This window comes from Cyrtonyx montezumae, unplaced genomic scaffold (assembly GCF_038088225.1).
Source record: "Cyrtonyx montezumae isolate F1298 unplaced genomic scaffold, pur_monq_1.0 scaffold_8, whole genome shotgun sequence".
NCBI classification, from domain to species: Eukaryota; Metazoa; Chordata; class Aves; order Galliformes; family Odontophoridae; genus Cyrtonyx; species Cyrtonyx montezumae.
This window is the reverse complement of record NW_027072089.1, coordinates 56,486,621-56,508,708: the sequence shown is the minus strand read 5'-3', so window position 1 is coordinate 56,508,708 and position 22,088 is coordinate 56,486,621. Positions and strand designations below refer to the sequence as shown.

General features: G+C 42.3%; 1 protein-coding gene across 1 annotated transcript in view; it reads right to left on the bottom strand.

Moving 5' to 3' along the window:
• PARD6G (par-6 family cell polarity regulator gamma) overlaps positions 1-22,088 on the bottom strand; it is a 56,794-nt gene that overhangs the window by 28,105 nt on the left and 6,601 nt on the right. Inside the window, exon 2 of the mRNA XM_065753109.1 lies at positions 18,323-18,545. Coding sequence (XP_065609181.1) covers positions 18,323-18,545 — 223 coding nt within the window. The remainder of the gene's footprint in view (positions 1-18,322; positions 18,546-22,088) is intronic.

The window sequence follows — 22,088 nt, the reverse complement described above, 5'->3', positions numbered from 1 at the left end:
TGTGCATCCCGACCACATGAACACAATTAGTGACTAGTTAATTGAACTGCTTCCCAAGCTGGCCAAGAAAGACAAGCACATAGTATGTATGATGAGCATGTATGAAATGCAAGCCACTTAGGACACAGCACCCTTAATTCTGGTTAGTTTTTAAGTACTGATTATTGACATAGGTCAAAAATCTCTCCCATCTGAGGCAATTTCAAACAAGACTAGGCAGAAGGAGAAGTAACAATTCACTCTCCTTTCTTCCAATTAGAAAAAAAATCCAAGCATTTACAACATTGGGATTGCAATTTTAGCAGTAAGCAAATAGTTACATGGGTGGCATTGGGAACCGCATCTGGAACATCAAAACCTAACAGCAACAGCACTCCACAAAAAGGAGTTTACTTGCATTTTTCAATTTGCCAATCATTTGTTACACAGGGCAAACAGAAGATCTGGGCTTCACAAGTACAGAACAGTACATGCTTAGATCAAGCATGTTTGGAAATGAAGTGACCCAGACACACAGAGGGCAAAGAGTTGCGCAACTGATCTGCAAAAACATAACAGATTTCACTATGTGATCTCTGGTCTGTATCTGAACAACATTATTTTGAAACAAAAAACGCCAGTGGGACTGACAGGGGGCAGAGAAGATGACTTGTCACTTGTTCCACCTGCTCATGCACAGGTAAGAAGCTTGCTCAATCTAAACTGGCTGTGGGCAAACTGTAGCACATGCAGGACATCTCATACCTTCCTCCTGTACCTCACCAATACAAGAGTAGGCAATGCCCATGAGAAAAGTTAGCACTTCTTTTCTGCTGGGTCTAAGTCATCTCACACTACTCTTTCTTAATCATTTTGATTTAAAAAAAAAAACAACCCTCCTCCCCCACACTACATTCAATTTTCTTTTAGACACCTTTCTAATCATTTAAATCTGGAAAAAAGCTTTTTTTTGAGCCGTTTTCTATCACTGACAACACTGGAGAAAACTACTGACTTGAACACCAGCTTTCAGAGCTGCTTTTGAAGTGGCCTCCCTGTGTGTAGAAGGGCTTATGCAGAGACTCAGCCTGGGAACAGCAAGGAGGAAGGCCCTGCATGGAAGTCCACCACTATAGGGATAGCCTGGAGCGAGGGAGCAGGTGGCTGGGAAGCAAGAACCAAGGTGAGGATGCTGGCACATGGGGTTCAGCTGAGGCTACTTCCCAGGGAAATATGAGGGGATGAGGCTGTTCAGCCACCATGCTCCCGAATCCTGGAGCTTCCCCAGGAAGTTAGACCTTTTCTGCCAGCTTCCACCTGACCATGGGGACAACTGCTCTGTGGGGCCACAGTACAAGAAAAGCTGGATGCTTTGCTGGGTCTCAAAGTACAATTTGGCCCTTTATGGTAAACTCCTTTTTAAAAAGGGATTGCAACTTGTGGGAAGCTTTGGCAGAGAATGTAAATTCCTCCTCCTCCTCTCCCTTTTATATGCCTCTAAGAGCTAGGAGGATTAATCAAAACACTCCCAACTCTTCCAGCTGCTGTCTCAGCTTAATACAGGACCTTCCCAAGTGCATGCCCTCCGCAGTTTTCCTAAGACCCACCTTTGCCAGCATGAAGACAGACACAGGCTACATTTGGCAGCAAGGGGAAACAGGCTGCACAAATTAGGCATAAACAGATCTGCAGCACTCATAGCACCAAAGAGTGGCTGGCAAAAAGGAGAGCAGTGCACAAGGGGAACTGTGTGCTTCCCTCCAGATTGAAAAATACCGAGTGGGAGTGTTTTTGTTCATTTCAAGGGCACAAAAACAATAAATTCTTATTAGTATGCATGCTGTAATTCAGCCTTATGAGCCTTAGTGTAACAATGATGTGAAAGACTTTGCCAGGCAAAAAAACTACTCTGTTGCAGCAAATGGGTATTGGTAGAAAATCTCTCAAGGAAAAAAAAAAACTTTTACTTTTTGAGGGATTTTTACCTCAACATGATAACATTTCACTTTCTCCCCTTGATCAACCCAATCACTGATGCTCTCCTGAAGTACCCACATCACACTCCACAGGTAGATCAGAAACCTACGTGTGTATAGAAGGGGGACTGAAAATAAGCTAAGAAAACACTGCTAACAAAGCTTCCAGGAAAATTTGCTTCCCTGCCCTCAAACAGAATCCTCTCTCCTCCCATAGAGGCACTGAATTTCTAGCGAGGCCATCTTTCTTTCTAGTCCCCAGTCATGATTCACCACTGAAGGCCTGAGGTTAGCCTCTGGAAAACCACCATTTTCTTCCTTCCTGTAAGGTTAGGTGGTAGAGTTCATGTGAAGTTTTAAAGGGAAACCTAGCCCTGGAGGGCATGTGTTTGCTAGCTGTCACCTTGCAACCCTTTATAGTCCAAGGATACCCATACAAACCCCAGTAAAGAACCATTCACAAAACATATGCTAGAGAAATCCAGAGGAATATCTGCTTACAGTGTAGTGAATATCTGATGGTAGCCGCATGTAAATACCCACTTCCACTTCCTCCTCCTAAAAAGGGCATAGCAAGGGAAGAGAAAAATTAAGAATATATATTTACACACACAGCTCTGTTGGTTTATCCCTGGAGCACAAATGCCAAGGGCACTGCTGTCCCGTCCACTGCAGACGCACCCACCCTGCTCCAGACACCAGGCATGGGAATCTAAGCTTGGCACCGCACTAACCCAACCATGTGGCTTCTGGAGTAAAAGTGGTTTATATCCTGCCAAGAGACACAAAGCAAGCCAAAAGGCAATTGCCTGGACCAGTATCTGTGTAGCTAGGCCTGCAGACACTCCATTTGTGTTACAAGTCAAGGATTTTCCTCAGTAACTAGGAAAATGAGAAGATGTTCAGGAGCACCTCAGCAGCCAGCCACGGGCTCTAAAAACAAGGGCTTTGCAAATAAAAGCAGCCAGCATTGCCAAAGCTAAATAAAGTAGCTGAAGTTTACCAACTGCTAACTACAGCTAACTATAGCATACTTTTTTGGGAATCACAGCTTCATTCTTTGAAGCTACAAGCAACGTGTACCACAGTGCTGTCTCCCAGAGCCTGGCTGAAGGATATATCCCCTGCTACTTCAATATGCTACTCCCTAAATTTTCACTTGAAAGTTTCCACTCCTGAGGCTGCATTCCCATCTATCCAGACCCAAGCATTTGAACTAAATAAAGTAAAAAAAAAAAAAAAAAAAAATCAAAGCCAGCAGATTATTTATTAAACAAACAGGATGCATTTTGTCTTTGGTGGAATTGAGCACTCCTAGTAGCTGAAGACTTCAAACTTTACTTTGGGAGGTGGGGGGAAGGAAGGAAGCAGTGTTTCACTTTAGGAGAGCACATCGAGAAGTTATTTTACTTAAAAGCCATGTGCCTATGAAATGAAACAGTACATGCACACAACACTTACTTAACAAGCTACAAACAAGCATCAAGAACAACGCTCGTATTTCAGCGATAGCAGCAGGCTTTGATCATGTTTCATAAGACTGCAGCCTCTTTGAAACCATTTTTAATGCTCACAACTACTGTCAAAACCAACTCCTACAACTGCCAGTTAAAAGAAGAGGCAGAAATGGGAGTGAATGGGGGCATGAGAAGGGACCATGGACACTTGGTTTTTGTGCCAAACACTCTGCTAGCATGCAGAGAGGTCCATAGCAAGTAAGAAGTGTGCTACAGTTATGCACACAGAAAGGCATTCCTAATTTTTTCCAGAGAACTTCTGAAAAGTTTGTTTCCTGTGAAAAATAAATAAATAAATAAACCCAACAAACTAAGCATTTGCCTAGAGATCTCTTAAACAGGAAACAGGCAAGCCAGGTATTTCTAGAATGCTAATGAATGTAAAAAGCAGAACAGCCATTATCTGTTGTCTGCCACAGCTGGCATCACTGACTTGAGCATCTGAACTCCCTCCTGCTTTTATTCAAGTCACAATCTGGAGACAGGGTTTTTGCATGAAAACAAAACAATGCACAAAGTCAGTTCCCAAGAGGATACAGAGAGCCACATGTGAAGCTACAGGAAGACAGAGCTTAGAAGCCACTTGCATCAGGGATTGTTTTCTTCTTTCGATTGGGCAAAAGAGAAAACATATCCAAGACAAGAATGTGCAATAAAATCAGATTAAGGAATGTTAGTCACTCCTGGCTTCCCCTCAAAACAGAAGTCAAAGACTTTCCGCTATTCATTCACAAGATGTCTAAACACTGAGTCTCGCTGAAAGAGGACAGAAAAAAAAAAAGGATAAGAGTGAAAGGCAGAAAAAGAGTTGCACTTCTCAGCCTACTAATAAACTCCTAAAAGTGCTTTTCCTTCATCCATATGCTAAAAGCCAAAGCAATCCCTGCAGCATCAGCAGGCGCTGCGGTCAGGGCTGGGTCCCAGCCAGTCAAACACATTATTAAATGCATTCATACTTTCCCACTGAGACAAAAACTCAAAAGCCTAACCACTGCTCCATACTCCGTGCTGCCTCTTCCCAGTTAAACCTCTTGATATTGCTCCTAAACAAAAATATCCTGACTGCTTACGTCCATGTTTACACAAGGAAGAGGCTCTCAGGGTCATGGGCTGGAACAGCGGAGAAGAGCAGGCTCATTGTTGCAAACGTGTCTACTCTTCTTCAGATTTGGCTTAGGTACCCTGTGGCTTCACTGTTGCAACTCAGCATCCATTTACACAAACACCAGTGTGGTCATCAGAGAAAGAAGGATTGTAATTGAAACCAGCAAAAATAACCACTGGCATACAACACTTGTCATTTAGCACAGACCCCCACCCCCCTCCTCCTTCAGCAGTTTTCATGGTCATGATTCAGCAGACACAGTGGCATCACTCCAATATATAAGGTCTCTTTATCTTGTCTCTGTTCCTGAAGAAGGACTGCAGAGCTGAGCATTTTAGGAGAGAACCCCAAGCCCTGAGCTTAACCACTTTACCACCCCACTACATCCCAGACACCAGGGAAAGTACAGACCAATGACAACCCAGGGAACTGTGCTAAGCCTTCATAAGGCCTCTCCTAGGGAGCCCTTTCTACACGAGTAAAATGGATCTAGGCTGCTATTCCCAATTGCTCATGAGTCAACTAACTTTGTTATGAAATGCTTGCTTAAGACCAGAGTTGTTACTTAAAAAGCTGGTATCTCACCTGCTTCACAAAGATCAAGGTACATGAGGCAACACACCCAGAACTTAGCTCCTTTCTTCAATTAAACCATGTTGTCTGAAGCAGCTTTTCTTTTGACTCTTTTAAATGTGTCAGCCCAGCACAGGAGTTGTCCACACATCCTCTGCTGAGATAATAAAGCTAGACATACAACACATCCGAGCAGTTTCATAAGTCAGTGAACATGCAAAAAGTTTGAAGCTTTGTTGTTCTGTATATAAACAAAGATCATTTATAATGAAAGTTCATCTCAAAGGCTGAAAAACTTACTGAATGGCTTTGGACACTGATATGGTGGCCAACTTTACCATACAGAGCAGCAGGGAGTAACACAACTGCACTAGATTTCATGTATTTCATTATTAAAGATGGAAAGCCACACAGTTTCAAGTGTCCAAATAAAACTGCTTTCCTTCCCATTAGGTAGCATATTTACATGTTTATTTCCCTTTAGATACCTTTTTCCTTGAAAGGCACACTATCACACTGAAAAAAATAGGCTGTTTACCAGTTCCTAGTCCGTATGTCCAGTACCTGAGTGCTTTTTAGAGGAGGTTGCACTGACAAGAGAAGTTTTATCTTTCAATGGGTGCATCGTACCCCCTGAGCTTCATAGAGCTACCTTCATAGCAGAGGATTCAGGATCCAACAAATAAAGCTGGAAGGACTGTTCTACACCTCGGAGTTTTATCTGAATTTAACTCATTATCAAGCAAGCATATTCAGGGACTGTGTTTAAGCAGCTCTATTCTTTCACACCCTACTTCAGAACTTGATATATTTTACTGAGATCCAAGCTGCTGTTGATGTCCAGACTTAGATAAACATTGTACATGTGGGTAGATATCACACACAGCCACTCTGTGTCTTCCAAGTGCCAATATTCTTAGTGCCACTGACATAAATAAAACATTTGAACTGAATTCTGCACTTCCCAAATGCAACATACAGCCTCCTTGGTAAGGTCTCCAGAACCAATTCTAGCCAGATGAAGTTATCAAGTGATAACAAGATGTAATGGCCTTAAACTGTGCCAGGGAAAGTTCAGGTTGGGTATTATAAAAACATTTCTTAGAAAAAGCAGTCATGCACTGGAACAGGCTGCCCAGGGAGGTGGTGGAATCACTGTCCTTGGAGGTTTTCCAGAAGAGGGTTGATGTGACACTGGGGTACATGGCCTGGTGGGCACAGTGGGGATGGGCTGGGGGTTGGACTAGATGATCTTAGAGATCTTTTCCAACATTATGTTCAATCAGCTCTTCCAGTATTCTTATACTGGATCAGCTCTCAAGAGCCCACTTGCACACACTGTAGCTGGTCACCAACTTCAAGAGGAAAGAGATCCCCGCACCACATCAAATAGCAATTACTCCTGATATTTTTAGTCAGTATGAAAGCTAAAAACATATTCGCTTATGTTTGCCCTGAAAGAGTACAAATGCCATGTCAGGTGCCACATCCCAGTGAGAAGGCAGGAACCAAAACTTGACTAGCAGACTCTGCAACCACCTAGCACAAAACATGAATATATATGCTCGGCTCCATGAGCAACGTAAGTCTGCGTGCGCTGACACAGCCTTGCTACACAAAAGGGATGTGAGACCATTACAGAGCCACTGTGCACCACACAGATGTGAAACCACAGGATTCTATCCATGTGGACCTGTAGACCTGGGTGTACCCAGTGCACCCCCAGAAATATCTCTGACAGCAATTCTTGCAGCAGCACATCCTCCCTCAGCCGGGATGTCACTTTCCCCTTGTTAAATCCATGAGCAAGCAGCTTTCCAGCAGCATGCACTGCCAACACAGACAGCCCTTACAGTGCCAGGAGGCCTGTAAGGAAGGGTGACCCGGGTTGCTGGAACTACTCTGACCACATCAGTTGTCAGAGAGCCACCATGGAAGGGCTCCATTCAGTGAGCAAGCTAGCTAACCAGGTTTATGATAGCAGGGAAACATCTCCTCTCAGCTGCTGCCAATGCACATATAAGTTTCACACCTCTTCCAGCTCTCTCATTTACATGGAACTGATCGAAAGGCTGAAACAGGCAGTAACATCTCTCAAGACAGATGGAGCTAGTGACTCTGATCCTCCAAGATAAGCGCACACACCCATAAACCAGACCAACAGGACTCAAGCACGCTACCCACACATTGTAAGACACTCAGCAGGGTAGAAAGGTACCCACAGCATGCTGTAGCACTTCCTTGTGAGGCAACACGACTCTGGGAACTCAGGATGTAACTGGTTAGAGGAAGGGTGTGGCATACAGACACCACTCACCAACTGAGATACAGCAATAAAAAAAATAAATAAAAACAACAAAAAAAAACAACCCACACATTTGGGGAAATAGCTAGTTTTACTCCAGACATCCAGAGGCAGGACTTACAAGTTAGCTGCAGAGGAGCTCAAACACCACCTCTCCATATTGCCTGGGGTTTGATGCTGATGGAAGCCTGATATAAGACAGGGCTTTGCACACACCAACAACATCCCCTCTCTTGCTTGCCAACACTATTACACCTCCCAAGACAATGCAGGTATACCATTATTGAGGGTCATCCAAGCAAAGGAAGACACATTTGTTGCAGCAAGCTGTTTCCTGTGGTGTGCAACCCATGCTGGCTACTGCAGCCAGCTGCTTCTGGGAATGATTGCGGGAGGGGAGGTGGGTTTTGAGGTGCTGCCAAACCAGTCTGTCCACAGCAGCAGATGTAAAGCCACAATGTAAAAAGCACAGCACCAGATGTAAAGCCACCAACCTGCAGCTTCTCTCTGACAGAGTACCCTGTCTCCCCCCTGCTCCCTCTGGATGTGGCATGCCTGAGATAAGCTTAAATAGCACCCCCACACCAGCTCTCTCACCTCTGAGCACTCAACAGCTCGCATATGACAGTCACTGTATAGCAATGCATGGCTATAGCCTCCAACACAGAAATCTGTAGTAAGCCCCCATTACCACATTGCATTACATTGGGTGTCCCCCATAAAGTCAAAAATGAGTGTGTAGTAGGGGAAGCATGCTATGGCACAGTAGGAAAGAACAAGAGGGTAGGTTTGGGGTGGTTTGTGTTGTTGTTTTTTTTTTTTTTTTTTGAATACGCTAAAAAGTTGTCTTCATGTTTCCTATAACCAGTGGAAGGAGAAAGAAAATCCTGAGTAGAGCAAAATACAACACCAGGACAGCACTTTTCTAGGGGGCACATTGGCAGCCCTCAGGACAATCCAAATACAGTACTGACGCAAAAATAAAAGTTAAGGCTCCAAACTTCACAGTGGGACAAGAGCTGCCAGGCAGTGCTGTCACACAGCCTTCAAAGAAGCCCTCTGTTTTTTGAAATCTGGCAAAATCAGGAAGGGAAAATTCTGCAATACTTCACCAGCACCTTTGCCTTTACCATCAGACGGCAAGAGACTTGAACAGAAGACTGGCATTAAATGTTTCCTGGTTTTGATAGCCATGGTCCAGTACAGGGTCAGTTACCTTGAAGAGGTCACAAAGGCACCTTCAACTAAAATAAAATCTGACGTGGCTGCGGGCTTGGCCTGTTTACCCAAGTAGAGGTGTTAGGCAAACCTGACAAAAACCAAGATCAGAATGAGCTCTATTGCCCTTGCAAACATAAAGCTCACTAGCAGATCATCAGTGCTGTCTGCACCTCAGTTGTTATCAAGGGAGAACCCTTAAGACAAAACCTTTCAGGTACAGCAACCTGATGAAAGGAGACATGGTTATCTGTGTGGAAAAGTAACTCCCACATGAAGCAGCCCAACTGATGAAGCAGCTTTGAGAATCCAATTCTTTCTTTGTTGTTAGTGACAAATACACACTACCCCTGGACTTATTTATGGGATCTATTATAAGGCATCCGTTCAGACTCTCACAGTTCAGAGGAAAATTCTGAAACCTTATGGACTTATGGTTTAACATATTACGTTACTGTCCCTTCAACTCATGCCGCTGCACTAAAAACTCAACTGCAGAAAGTACACAAAAAACAACATGGGAAGATGGCATTATTTTGTAAATAAGCCACTGCATCTGCTCATACCAGATTGCCTGACAGAACAAAAACAAAGCAGTAAGGCACCATCCAGGCTAACAAAGTGAACAAACCAGCTATCATCGGTGAGGTGTCAAAACTGATGGGCCTCTGTGGTATCTGTGGAAGAGTAAAAGAGCTCAAAGCCTTTTCAAGCCCTCAGCTGATACCTCATCTTTAAAAGAATCAGCAGTGCTCAAGTACAGCTGCCAGAGGCTGGGACACACCTGTGCTGCTCCCTGACTAGACTGCCATCCCTCCAGCTCAGCAGGATAGTAACTCTCCAGCTACTACAGTCCCCAACACTACAGAATTTCTCATTCATTGGTAAAATCAACTTAATCGTTCCTTCTCCTTTAGACTTGCACACATAAGCAGCATAAAGTTAACTGAAGACCCCTGGAACAAGCTGCCCAGGGATGTGGTGGAGTCACTGTCCCATGAGATGATCAAGAGCCATGCTGATGTGGCACTGAGGGACATGGTTAGCAGGCATGGTGGGAATAAGCTGATGTTGGACTAGATGGTCTTTGTGGTCCTCTCCAACCCTAATGACTCTGTGATTCTATTAATTACAGATATTTTTTTCCTCACTAATTATTTACTTACCAGCTCTGTCACTGCTACACCATCTCTTCCAACACTTGGAATCAAGTAGGCAGCAGCACCTGTGTGCTTTCACCCAAACTCCCTCCCACTAATAACCTTGAAAAACAATTCAAAACTTGTGGCAAGGAACAGAAAGCTGAGAGCTGAAAGAAGTAAGAAACAGTAGAGGGGAGAAATCAGCAAAATAGAAAAATATGGGAAAATGAAGGGAAGAGAGGGAAAGAGGAGATGAGTGGTGTGAAAGTTCTTCATATGAAGTTTCTAGAAGTTAGTTAGTGTCAGTATATCTCAGGGGACTGAAGAGCAAGAACAGCAGTGAAGTTTTCTAGGTTGATAGTTTCCTTAATATTCCCAGAGGGTTCTTTGTTACTCTAAACATAGCACAGAGGAAAAAACAAGACCTGAGCAGATTATCGTTAGGGGCAGGATCAAGAAAGAGGCTTTCAGCTGCCCCCAAGCCACTTTCACTCTCAGAATGGGAAAATATCATGAGTGCTTATGCAGTATTAAAGCTGATGCTCACATTTAAATTCGGAACGTGCAAACCCAACAACACATGCAGTCAGTAGACAAAAGAGAAGCTTTCATTTTTAAGAACAAATACTGCCTGTGTTATATAGCATTCTGAGTTATATCTTCAGTCATTTGAGCTACTTTTTCAGTGCCTACTACAGCTAGCAGAAGCATCAAGCATTGCTCACTTGCTTTCAGTGCAAGAGTGCACCCATTAAGTTGTCATAAGCCCTTTGAGTACTTAAGAGAATCAGCAGAAAGCCTGCTCCTGAAGGCCTGAATGCTGAGTGAAAATGTGCATTTGTATTGGGTACCTATCCTCCCTCACCACATGAAAGCTGCTTTGAGCTTGCAAGGTCTCTTGAGGTTAAAATCCAGAACACATGTCAAGAAGAGATCATCAGGTGCATTTCATTATCTGCACATTGTACTTCTTTCCCTCAAGAGAGGAAATGACAGCTCTGCAGAACAGGAAAAAACCTGAGCCGTGCACAGGAAACAGAATCTCATGTTTTGACTACTAAGGTAAGGAAATATAAATAGTGGAAAATTCCCTCATACAGACCTCATCGCCACTGGATCATCTGACAAGCCTTCCTCTCCAGTTTTTATACAGTCAAGCCACCTGTTACAGCAGCCTCACTATTTTAAGTAATAAGGGCCAGACCATGAAAGCAAACAATTTTCAACAGAGACTGTCTTTTCATATGCATTATTAGACATAACTGGGGGAAATTAATTATTTATTTTTTAAAGTAACAGCACAGCAGCAAACTGCAGTCATATGACAACAAACATGAGTGTGGAATATAAAAAGATTACGGTTATTTACTTTATTCCACATTGGTCACCAGAGAAAGCCAAGCAAGGAGAGGCTCCTATTAAAGGTTTCACAAGCTTCTGCTGCAAATGAGCTCCTTTAGTCTAAATTCAGCTGAACTTGTGGTGCCAGTGCCAGCTAGATGCAACTCAAGAAACATTACCTGTAGCAGTTAAAGTATAACTACAATTATTAATAATTTGTGTTTCTCTTCATGACGTTCTGAATTTTGAAACTAATATCAAATCCTACATAGCTTTAACACAAGAATGCCATGAGTATTCTCAGACAATTATAGAGCAGCATTTTCAAAAGGCTTTTGCTCCAAACCCAGCATACAGCACAGTCACTAACACTTATGCAGCACTCAGGGAAAACTCTGTTGTAGAAACACCAGTTTCAGATTTACTCTAGAAACCCAATGTGTAGGTAACACTATTTCCAGGCACTTTCCTCTCATAACACCTAAAATTCTTCCTTACTAGCTATTCTAGCTGCAATGTAATTAACCAGAGATGAAAAACAAATAACTTCATATTCTGAACACAAGAGTTTTCAAGGAGAAAAACAGCCTTGCTGGCTCTGCTCAGCCAACAGATATCATTAACCATGCCAACAACAAAATCCGAGCCTGTTTTGTGTTTATATCTGATGAGCCAGATAAAACAGTGTTTTCAAGGATGCTTAATAAAGTAGTTGAAAGATTACCCAGTCTCATCATTTGCACATGAAAGGCGGAGCAAAGAAGCTACAGTAATTTGTTGCCAGACTTCACTAGAACAAACAGCTGCATTTTTACTTATCGTCAGATATCAAAGAATTTGAGTGGGACAAAGATCGCTTGGTTTGACAAGCATTCAAAGACCCCTCCAGCTCAAACACAGAGATGTTTCTAAAGAAAATGATGAAAGGATTTAATTTAAGCCTAGTAGCAATTCCTATTATATTAGAGTGATCTACCACCATCCTCTAACCTTGTCAAAGGCTCAGGCAAGACGCTTTTCCTCCTTTTTCAATACAGCAGAGCTGTCTGTCTTCAAAGGCTGCAAGCAGACTAGTGCTTCCTCCAAGGAAGCTGATGCTACAGCAACATAAGCATGTGTAAATCTGCCACGGTCCCACCTGGTCCACGCTTCTGCCAAAGAGCTGTCTGAGAGAGCTCAGCCACCAGGTCACGCAAGTGCCAAGGCAGAAGAGACACAGCAGCAGCCCTGGGATGGCATGGATAGCAGAAGGGCTGCATTCTCCTGCTGAAACAACTAGACCCAGCGCCACAGTAGCTGCTTCTCCTCTCCCCTCTTCTGCAAGAACATGTAGGTCTCAAGTCATCTCCTCTACACCCCAAACTCTAACTGTAATGCCTCAGATTCGTAGAAGGGCATTCGGAATATCTGCGCAGCTCAACCAAGACCAGAAGCAGTTCAGGGACTCGATATGCACTGCTACCTGCTTTATTTAATATACCAGATGCCTTTAATAAGAGCAGTAAAATCATATCACTCTTTTTTCCAAGGGACAACATTTTGAGATGATCAAGTAAATGCCTGAGTTGTAAAATAAACAAGAAGGTTACTGAACAATCAAAAGATGTTTAAAACTCTTAAACTTTTCCACTAGTAGTCTCAGTAGAGGGTTGAAGGCTTTAGATAGCTGAAAAAAGGTTTTAGTCACTGCCTCAAAGCCAGTTCTCATGTTTAACACATGTGGTTAGACAGCCAACCACCATTCCTAAGGATTATCTGCTTAGAGTATGAAAGACAATAAAACAACACACCAGTCAGACCTTGGCATGATTCCCATTAGCACCTTTTTTATTTTAAAACTGTGATTGCTATGATTTTATGAAACGAGAAAGCTAAATGCAGATATTGGTACTTCAAGCAAAACATAACTCAGCCAGGTAAATAAACTGTAGAGCAATGAACTGCTTTGCACTTAAAGAATAGACTTCGCATTGAACAGCACAGCAGTTCAAACACATTAGACACTGCATGCTGCTGAGGGAAAATAGCATCTTCCAAATTGGTTAAAACAAGCCACATTCAACACCAGAACCAAAAGCCTGCCTGGTAAATGCATGTTTCTCACTGCTGATTTTGGATTAAGTGGGAACTGATGGTAGACTACAGCTCTAGCCACACTTCGGGAAAAAACAAGGTCTGGTGCTCAGTGCACTAGTTTACTGTGAGCATAACAGACTAATAAAATACAAGTGCAGAAGAACGGGCACTTAACTGTGAGTTTCTGAAGGCGATAACAGCTTTTTGCACACTATCAGTTTTGATGTCTAGAAAATACAAAACAAAGGTACTACAAGACATCAGCCTTCCCTATTAACAGCTGCAGCTTGTTTGTGGCATTAAGTATTATGTTATGCTCTGTTCTGGTTAGCTTTATAGAACGTGTTATTAGATGCTCTGCTAGAATGCTTTTCAGCTTCTTAAGGTTTTTCGGGTTTTTTTTTTTGTTTGCTTCTTTTATGTGACTGTAGGAAGTCTAATATTCTGTATAACATACAGAAAAAAAAAAAAAAATCGATCCAGCATCTGACATTAAAAATTTCAGCTGTCTTCCATCTGTAGCAAACCATTCAAACCTTTAGAAAGCTTTCAAATTAACTCCATTAATGGAAAGAATGTGAATTTGATCTATAACACACTTTAGGCTTGATAAAGGTCCCCAACATTCATTAGTTTGCTGTTATTTTTATGGAAGTTGCTTAAGAGGTGTAGCAGTACACTTGCTGACTCATACAATCAGCAGCTGTACTCACAACAGACAATTTCACTTCCTACTGACACTACACATCTCCTCAAGACTGCCTGAACATTTAAACAAGTTTGGAGAATAATAGTAAAAAAAAACCCAACTCCTTCAGGAATTCTTTGAGAAGTATCTCCAGAGAGACACTTTTACACCTCTACTACAAACTCAGAAAAACAGTGATGCTTACAGGAACTCCGGCAAAGAAAGCAGAGGTCCAAAACCTCAAACTGGCATCAGGATGCACTTCCATCTGTGATGGAGACAAACCAAAACAGTTCCAGCAAAGAATAGCTAATGTGACCTCAGCCTTGGATCAAGATGAGGACAAACTGCTCACCAGCTCTCTCACTTGCTTAGCTACTTTAACTGCCATAGTTTTTAATGTTACTGCTTATGCAATCCTACGGACTAATAGGAAGTGAAAGGCTGGACATCAGCAGTCTCCCTCACTTCTCACAGAACCCAGTTTAAATTTGCAACGGTATGCTCAGCTATAATTAGAACCAAGTATCACTACATTCACTGTGCCTGTTGCTCTTCAGCATCATGGTCTTGGAGCTACTTCCATTGCTTGGGGGAAAAAAGAATATGCTTCAGAGTACCTGCAGTGTGATCAGCATCTTCATCCTGCAATACTTCTCAACCTAGTACGGTTAGAAACTGCTAAGCACACCATAGTTGATATACCCAAGCAAAAGAGGGCAAATCCTGGAATCCCTTATCTCACAGACTTTCACTAAAATCCTTGTGTCCCACTCACAGAATTCAAGGAGTTGTTCCAAGGCAGGTTTATAATGAGACTCACTATACTTCCAATTATTCCATTCTGTTTAAAAGCCTCCAAAACAGCCTGGTTTGCACACACACTGACTCTGCGAGACAGACATTACAAACAAGATTTGACAGTAATGTCATTCCATTTAATCATACAAGGAGAAATGCAGTGCATTCACAGTATGTAATACTGATCCCTTTCAGTTGTTTGCTTCTGTTTGAACTCACAGCTTAAACATTTTTGCTGTATTCAGAAGACTGCATCTCTCAAGAGCTGTAGTTTAAATCAGAACAAATGAAGTCTCAAAAAAATGATGAACAACTGCATCTTCAGATAAGCTCTTCATTCACACAGGCTTTGGCTAGAGTACAAGAGTTCAGTTATTGTGCAGTAAGTCAAACACATCTGTCGTGGTTTTATGATTTTTGGTACTGGTATTCATAATTCCTTACATTGTTCTAGAGTCTTTGGTATATCCATCCTTTCCCCCAGCAGCAGGCATGTTCCACAGAGTTCTGGATATGTCTGATATCAGTCACAGCCAAGTAAATAAACTCTTGGGCTGGAAGCATCAGCTGATATAAGTTGCTATTGTACTAATGAAGTCAAGAGCCACATCAGTTTACAGCAGCTGAGGACACAGCCCATATTGTAGCCTGGGAAAGCAAGTCAAAGAAAAACTGGCTTTTCTTTTTATAGCCTGGTTGTCTAATTAGGATTTTTATCTGCATTGTAATTTGGAGGGAAGAGCAACACATACTTTCAGCAGATGGATCACTGAGCTGAGTTCACTCAGATCTAACCAGCAGATGTCCTAGCAGCTTCAAGACCCCCAAAAGCATCCAGAGCAATTGTTGCAGGCACACTGAGAATAGCAATCCAGCTCTTGGTAAAAAGGCTGGGTAATAAGCACTGACATCCCCTGCCTGGAAAAGGGAACAGCTGCTATGATCCTGAAAACGCTGGAGCTCTAGAGACATGAACAAGAATGAGGACACAGAATAAAACAGCTATCCCACACCTAGACATCGATCTGGCATGTGAGAAACAATCTACGTGGCTAGCCTCTGGGGACAAGTTGGGAAAGTGCTTTTGAATTACAGGAGTGCAACACTAAGCTCAGATTTAGAAGAAAAAAAACTAGGCAACCAAGACAAAAATCAAATTCGCTAACTGTTGCTTGATTTTTATGCAAAGAGTAAGTCACCTGCTTTGTCACTCTGCTAACAAACAGTTAAACTCATCTACCATGATTAAATAATCTACTTGACAAGAGAAAGGATAATCCAGCTATAATTTGGAAAAATAGACAGAATGACTAATTATGCAGTTGATTAACAGTCCACTTTACAACAAAAAGACCTCAAGCTCAACTATTAACTTCCATGCCTACATACTTCTGTCCCCCAAATCTCTCTGCTCTTATAAAGCTGCAGCAACAGCATTTGGCAGCCACCTCCTAGGATTTTTCTCACCAACAGACAATGATTCAGGACCCAGAAAGCTTAGAGTCTGTGCTCTGCAGTCTCCTTCAAACTCATAGAAGACAACAGGCTTCATATTTTACTGGCATCCTTGTCAACCTAATTTCCCACCTCCACAGCCAGAGTTAAGGGTGTGAGCTGAAGCACTGCAGACACACCACATTCCCCTGGATGGCACAATGGTTTCCTGCTCTCTGGGAAAGGTACCTAGCACCTTGTTCCCTTGGTCTCCAGCAGAAGGGCCAGCATTGCTTCAGGTAAAAGTAGGGGGTGGGAAGTCCGGTGGAGAAAAGGAGGAAGAGAAACAAGATTTCAGGAATCCCTGTTATTTTTGAAGGGAACAATTTCTCAAGGTTGTTTCTCATAAAAGGAAACAAGGATGCTTCCAAACCACCTTGACAAGTATGCATCTCAAGCATTAACCACAGGAGTCCCATATTAAAGGTGCTATTAATCAAAGGGACAGACCAGAATTTATTTTGGTTTTAGAGGGAGCACAGGAGAATGTGCATTGGGAAACCTTTCAGGCACTGCCACATGTAGAAAGGCATTGACTTGTCTCTGCCCTTATATTAGCTTCCTTTTTGAGTCAGGGTAATTCTTTCCACTGAATAGCAGGTTTAATTTTTTTTTTTTTTTTTTTAAGAAAAAAAGGAAATACTGCATTTTTCCATTAAGGTTAAAAATTAAAAACCTTCACCAACAGCATACTATTTCCTACTGAATCACAGGAGAGACCATCTTTCCCACATCTAGCTAAGTTTTCTTTCATTTTCCTCCTTGTGTTATCAGCAGCTCCGTTTCAACTCTTTTCCCAGCGCAGCTCAGTACTCTGCACAGAGCAAGGACTGCCACATTTTGAACAGGATTGATTCAGAGACACATGAATAAACTTGAACTGAAGCAGGCATGACAAAGTCATGCAAGCAATTTCTTATGACCTGACCCACCATGAACATTCAAGCCCTAACAGGCATTGCAGGAAGGAGATATAATAGGGTTTGTCATCTAACTTGGCATTTCCTGTATGAGAAAGGAGAGATAGCAACTCAAGTCCTCTCTCACAGATATTCCCACTCATATGACAGACATACAAACAAAAGAAACTTGTCTAGGTCTAGATCTAAAAGGAGGTAGACAACATGTTCTAAATGGGGAGGGCCACAGACTTCTCTGAGACACCAAATCAAACCACACACTAAATCAGCTCCTATCAGTGAGCAGGCTGGAGCCTCTTGCCAAATCCTAACCAGTACAAATCCCAGGCAGCAGAGAGCCAAGCCCCAAAAAGAATGTTCAAAGTCACAGATCAAGTCCCATTTCTGACTCTGCTTCTGACATGAGTTTAATTCCTAACCTTGTTCTAGAAATTACTGTGTCTGAAAAGACTGTGGAGGCAGTGTTAACACAGCATCAGGTTCCTGTGGGATTTAATGAGTGCTGTGGGAAGACACCTTGTCTGAAGCAATTGTCAAACACAGTCTTTGGGGGAAGGTAGGGAATATTTTCAGTTATCTGCAATAAATTATTTACAAGAAAAACACACATCCACTTACACCTGAATTCACCTTGACATTCAGGCAAATTCTGCCCAATGCTTACCTAATGATTTAAAAACAGGGAAAAAAAAAATCAGTCACTTACATAAGGATGGAGGGGAAAAATCAATTGTTTGTCTGCCAGATCAGAGTCAAACAAGACTTCATTTGCAATATATCTTCGAATTTATACACTATACAGGCACAATGAATACTTGAGTATGACGCTACTACCATAATGGATTGATGAACAGGATTTCTACCTGTGCTGCAGTAGTGCAACACTATGATCCCCCTCCCACAGTCAGGCAGAGCAGCACTGCTAGTGCACTCTAGTGATAACAGAGCATGTGCAGCACAAGTCACATTCCCCTAGGAAAAGAAGCGTCTTGGAGCAACACCCAGATGCCATACTACTTCTTTCCCTGATGCCATGCAGCTTCTGCACATCATAATGAAGTGCCTGAAAGAGCAGCCTATAACCCTGAGAGGAGACCCTAAGCCCCTCTTACATTACCTCAGCCTCTAAATGAGGTCTACCTTGTCTCAGCACTTTCCAATACACTGAAACAAGAATCACATCTTACCTTGTCTTTGTATAAAAACCCTGAGCAGCGGATGAGCACTTGAAACAGCCTTGAAGAAGTTGTCGTCATTATTAATAGGGAGAAGGTCTCCATGCACATCAGCATATCCAATCATCACTTCCAGGTTGGCTATGTGATGAATATGAAGAATTAGTTTATAGAAGTCTTCAAATTTTCCTGGCTTGTAGCGGTCCAGGGAGAACCTTCTGAACTCTGCCCCAAACTACAAGAGAAAACAAAGAATATTTGTTTTCAAACATCACCAAAGCACAGTATTTTCGCTTGGCACTTAAACACAGTGTCCATCACCTCTCCTTTCTATATGTATCAGTGCTTTCCAGTCTACAAACACCCTATTAAGCCCTCCCATTAGAACATAAACATGGCTACCAACTCACTACCCAGCTTGACAGCAAGTATGGTTTCATGTGCCACCTTAGTATCTGAAAATACACACTAGATTATTATTCCAGAGGATTACATTTGTAGGATTCAACTCTGAAGCGCCATCATTCATTATCGCCATAATCTCAGACATCCACAGAACTAGTCTCCTCTGAAGCAGAACTGCTCACTCTACTGCTTTCAAAAGATGTTACTCAGCTATTCAAACAACCTTAATAAAAATTCTTTACATGCTTTCCATCAATACCACTGGGATCCCAACCACGATACTTCTTAGTGAGGTATGCAAGTGCACAGCCTGCTATTAGGAAATTACACTCACTCTGCATGCCCCCAAAATTTCCTGGCATCCATGTACAATGAGCAGAGTCCTTCAAGTGAGTTTCTATAGGTTTACTTTTTCCATCACTCCATCAGTTTCTAGTTTTGAAGCTTTATGAGTGACTTACCAGGAAGAATGGTTTGGCACCAAACTGTTTGTTTTACATACATGAATTTATTTTAAATAAGTCAAATTGATTGTAGAAAAGACTTATAATTATAGATTTACTTCTGATATCAGAAAGCAAGTATGCTATTAAGAACAAGAAGAAACTATCAGATTCTCCAAACTTGGAAATGAATGGCGTGAAAAATCAGGCATCTAGCTAAACCAATAAGTCAACTGTCTGGTATGTTTCTTTCCCAACCTTAGATCATTTAGGACTACTGTTTGTTAACTGAACCTCTTCATCATGCTCATTCCTAAAAACATGGAAGTATAAATCCAGGAATAAGGCTGCAGCTAGCATCTCGTGGAAGTTCTCATTTGCAAAGTCAGTCAGTACAAGGCAAGAGACCACAGACAAAAGAAAAAGAGCCGCCCAACAAAAAGATCAAAGAAAATTGAGAACTTTTTCTAAGTTCTTTCTCAAAGCAGACGTTCTCAGTTGTTAAATCAACTTATATATGCAAGCCACTCTTTCGCTGAGGCTAACAGAAGTATGAATCATCACTAGAACCACATTTATTCGGGAAAAGAAAAAAAAGCCCTACTGGCTTTTGGGTGCAAACATGTTCTCAAATTACTTCCGCAGTTTTGAAAATCCCACTCTTCAGCATCAAAGCCTAGTAGTGATCATCTGAAAGCTTGTTTAGTCAAATTAAGCTGCTTGCTTGTAATGTTAACTGCTAGTTCCAGTTTGGATTTCAATTCAGAGTGCCCATCCTAATGCACAAAAGCCAAACAAACCACAGCTGGTTCCAATGGAAGAAAAACAGTCACTCTTTGTCCTCCACCCCCTGCTCCTCTCCAAAGAAATATCCAAATGACAGTTTACTTCTAATGACATATTTTAAACTGAAAGAAAGCCAACATTTTTATTTGAACAGCATCTAAAAGTTTTCTTTTGGGTACAGAAGAAAGTAAGTTATGTTCACCTAACAAGATGAGCACCTACAGAGTAAGCTCAAGAGGCAGCAATGAGGCCTTGTTTAGAGCTGCACTCCTTCTCAGCACATCTTGAACATGGGATCCCTTTAACCAAAGCAGCAACTCTTGCATGCCAGTCCCAGTAAACACTTGGCTACTGGGCAGGCCACTTGCTTAGCCCCACAAACAGGCATGGTATTCACATCAAAGCACCTTGACATCTGCCCTGAAGAGCCTGTGGTGTTAAGCTGATGTGCTAGGACACCATGATCAAGGAAAAAGTGACATGGGAAAGGAAAGGAAAGGAGAAAAGAAGCAAGGACAGCTATTATGATCCCAGGCTAAGCTTCGGCTACTACAGGCATGGTGGGCACCAGAGAGACCATTCTTCCCAGCCTAGGCCCTGCAGGAGGCACGTCCTCTGGCATATCCATGGAAGGCAACATGGAGTCTTGGTGCACCATGGGGTATTGGTCCAGACCTGAGGCACTGAGGGCTGATACTAACACTGCATAGCCAATCCAACTTGTTCAGCCTTGGGAGAGACAAGAGTCAACCTCCCTCCTGTAGGGGTGTGACAGCAATAAACCAGTGTATGTGATTTCACACATCTCTGCATGAAGCAGCCCTTCAAGGCAAGAGAGCTGGAAGGCAACTCCGCAGAGAGGAAGGAAATCCCTTCAAAAGGGATTCAAGTGGAAATGCAGATGGGATGTTTTGTTGTTTAAAGTCTAGCATTGCAGTAGTTACAGCTTAGCTGATTAATATACCCTGGGCACATGCACAGGCAGCAACCATTGTCAGCGGGTCCTTTCAGTGGATGGAAAAAATGCTTCAGCAGGGACCGCTCATTCATCATCCCTAATGAGGCTGATAGAGAGTATCACAGTAATAATAGGTTTTGCAGTACCACACAGCTTGGAGACCGGGTGCTCTGCATTGTATTCAGCCAGGATTTCAAGATAACACCCACCGCGTATCTTCCAGAAACTTCAAATTCTGAGGGCTTTTCAAAGTCTGCCACGATGACTATCGGCTTTTCTAAGCTACAAAGTTCATCTTCAGTCTGTTACTTCAATGAAAGAGACACAAGGACTGGTGTTTGCTAGCACAGTCTCTGCCAGAACAATGCACTGTTTGACAAACTAACAGTTTTAACAAGAAGATTAGTTTTCTATAATGAAGCAAATGATTCTAACCTTTTTATCTAATGCAAATACAGCATCTACTATTGCAAAAGTCAGAGGGCAGGAGGGCCCAAGGGAACTTAAATGAATTTAGTCTAACAGAGCTAATTATGTTGGCCGGGCGGGGAAGGAGGGAGAAGAAAAACTAGAAGGAATTGTAAATTTGGCTTCACAAAGAATACACTCTGTCCCAAGTTCCTCCGAAGTATCTGCCAGCCACTATACTTGCTGCCTGCAACTGGATGACCGAAAGCATCCAAAACAAATGCCATCCAGCATGCAGGAGCCCTAAGCAAGAAGAGGGGCCAAGAAAAATAATTACAAGAAAAGGACAAAAGTGTTCTGATAAAAGTTACGGTAAAGAAGAAAGTCACAGCCAGCTGACCAAAACTTACACAGGCTCAGCAGCAGCATTCAACCTCTTCTTTAAAAACTTTCTTAAAAAAGGGTGGGGTGCAGCAGTGAGGGTAGAAGAGAGCAGGATTTTGAGGTCTGTTTCCTCAGAGGGCTACTATTTTGTGAAACAAAACAGAGGAGCAAGCCAAAGTGACCTTTTCATTTTTCAGAAAAGGTAAGTTTCAAAAATGTTATGGGGTTGTAAGAAGAAATGCTATGTTAATGCTTTGAGTTTAAGCTATTGTAATAAGAAAGCATCAGAGAGCCACATTTAGCAATAAACATGAATTCATTAACCACCTACTTCTCACATGAAGTATCAGGGACAGAAAGAAAAACAAACACTCCCATCCATGCCTACACTGTA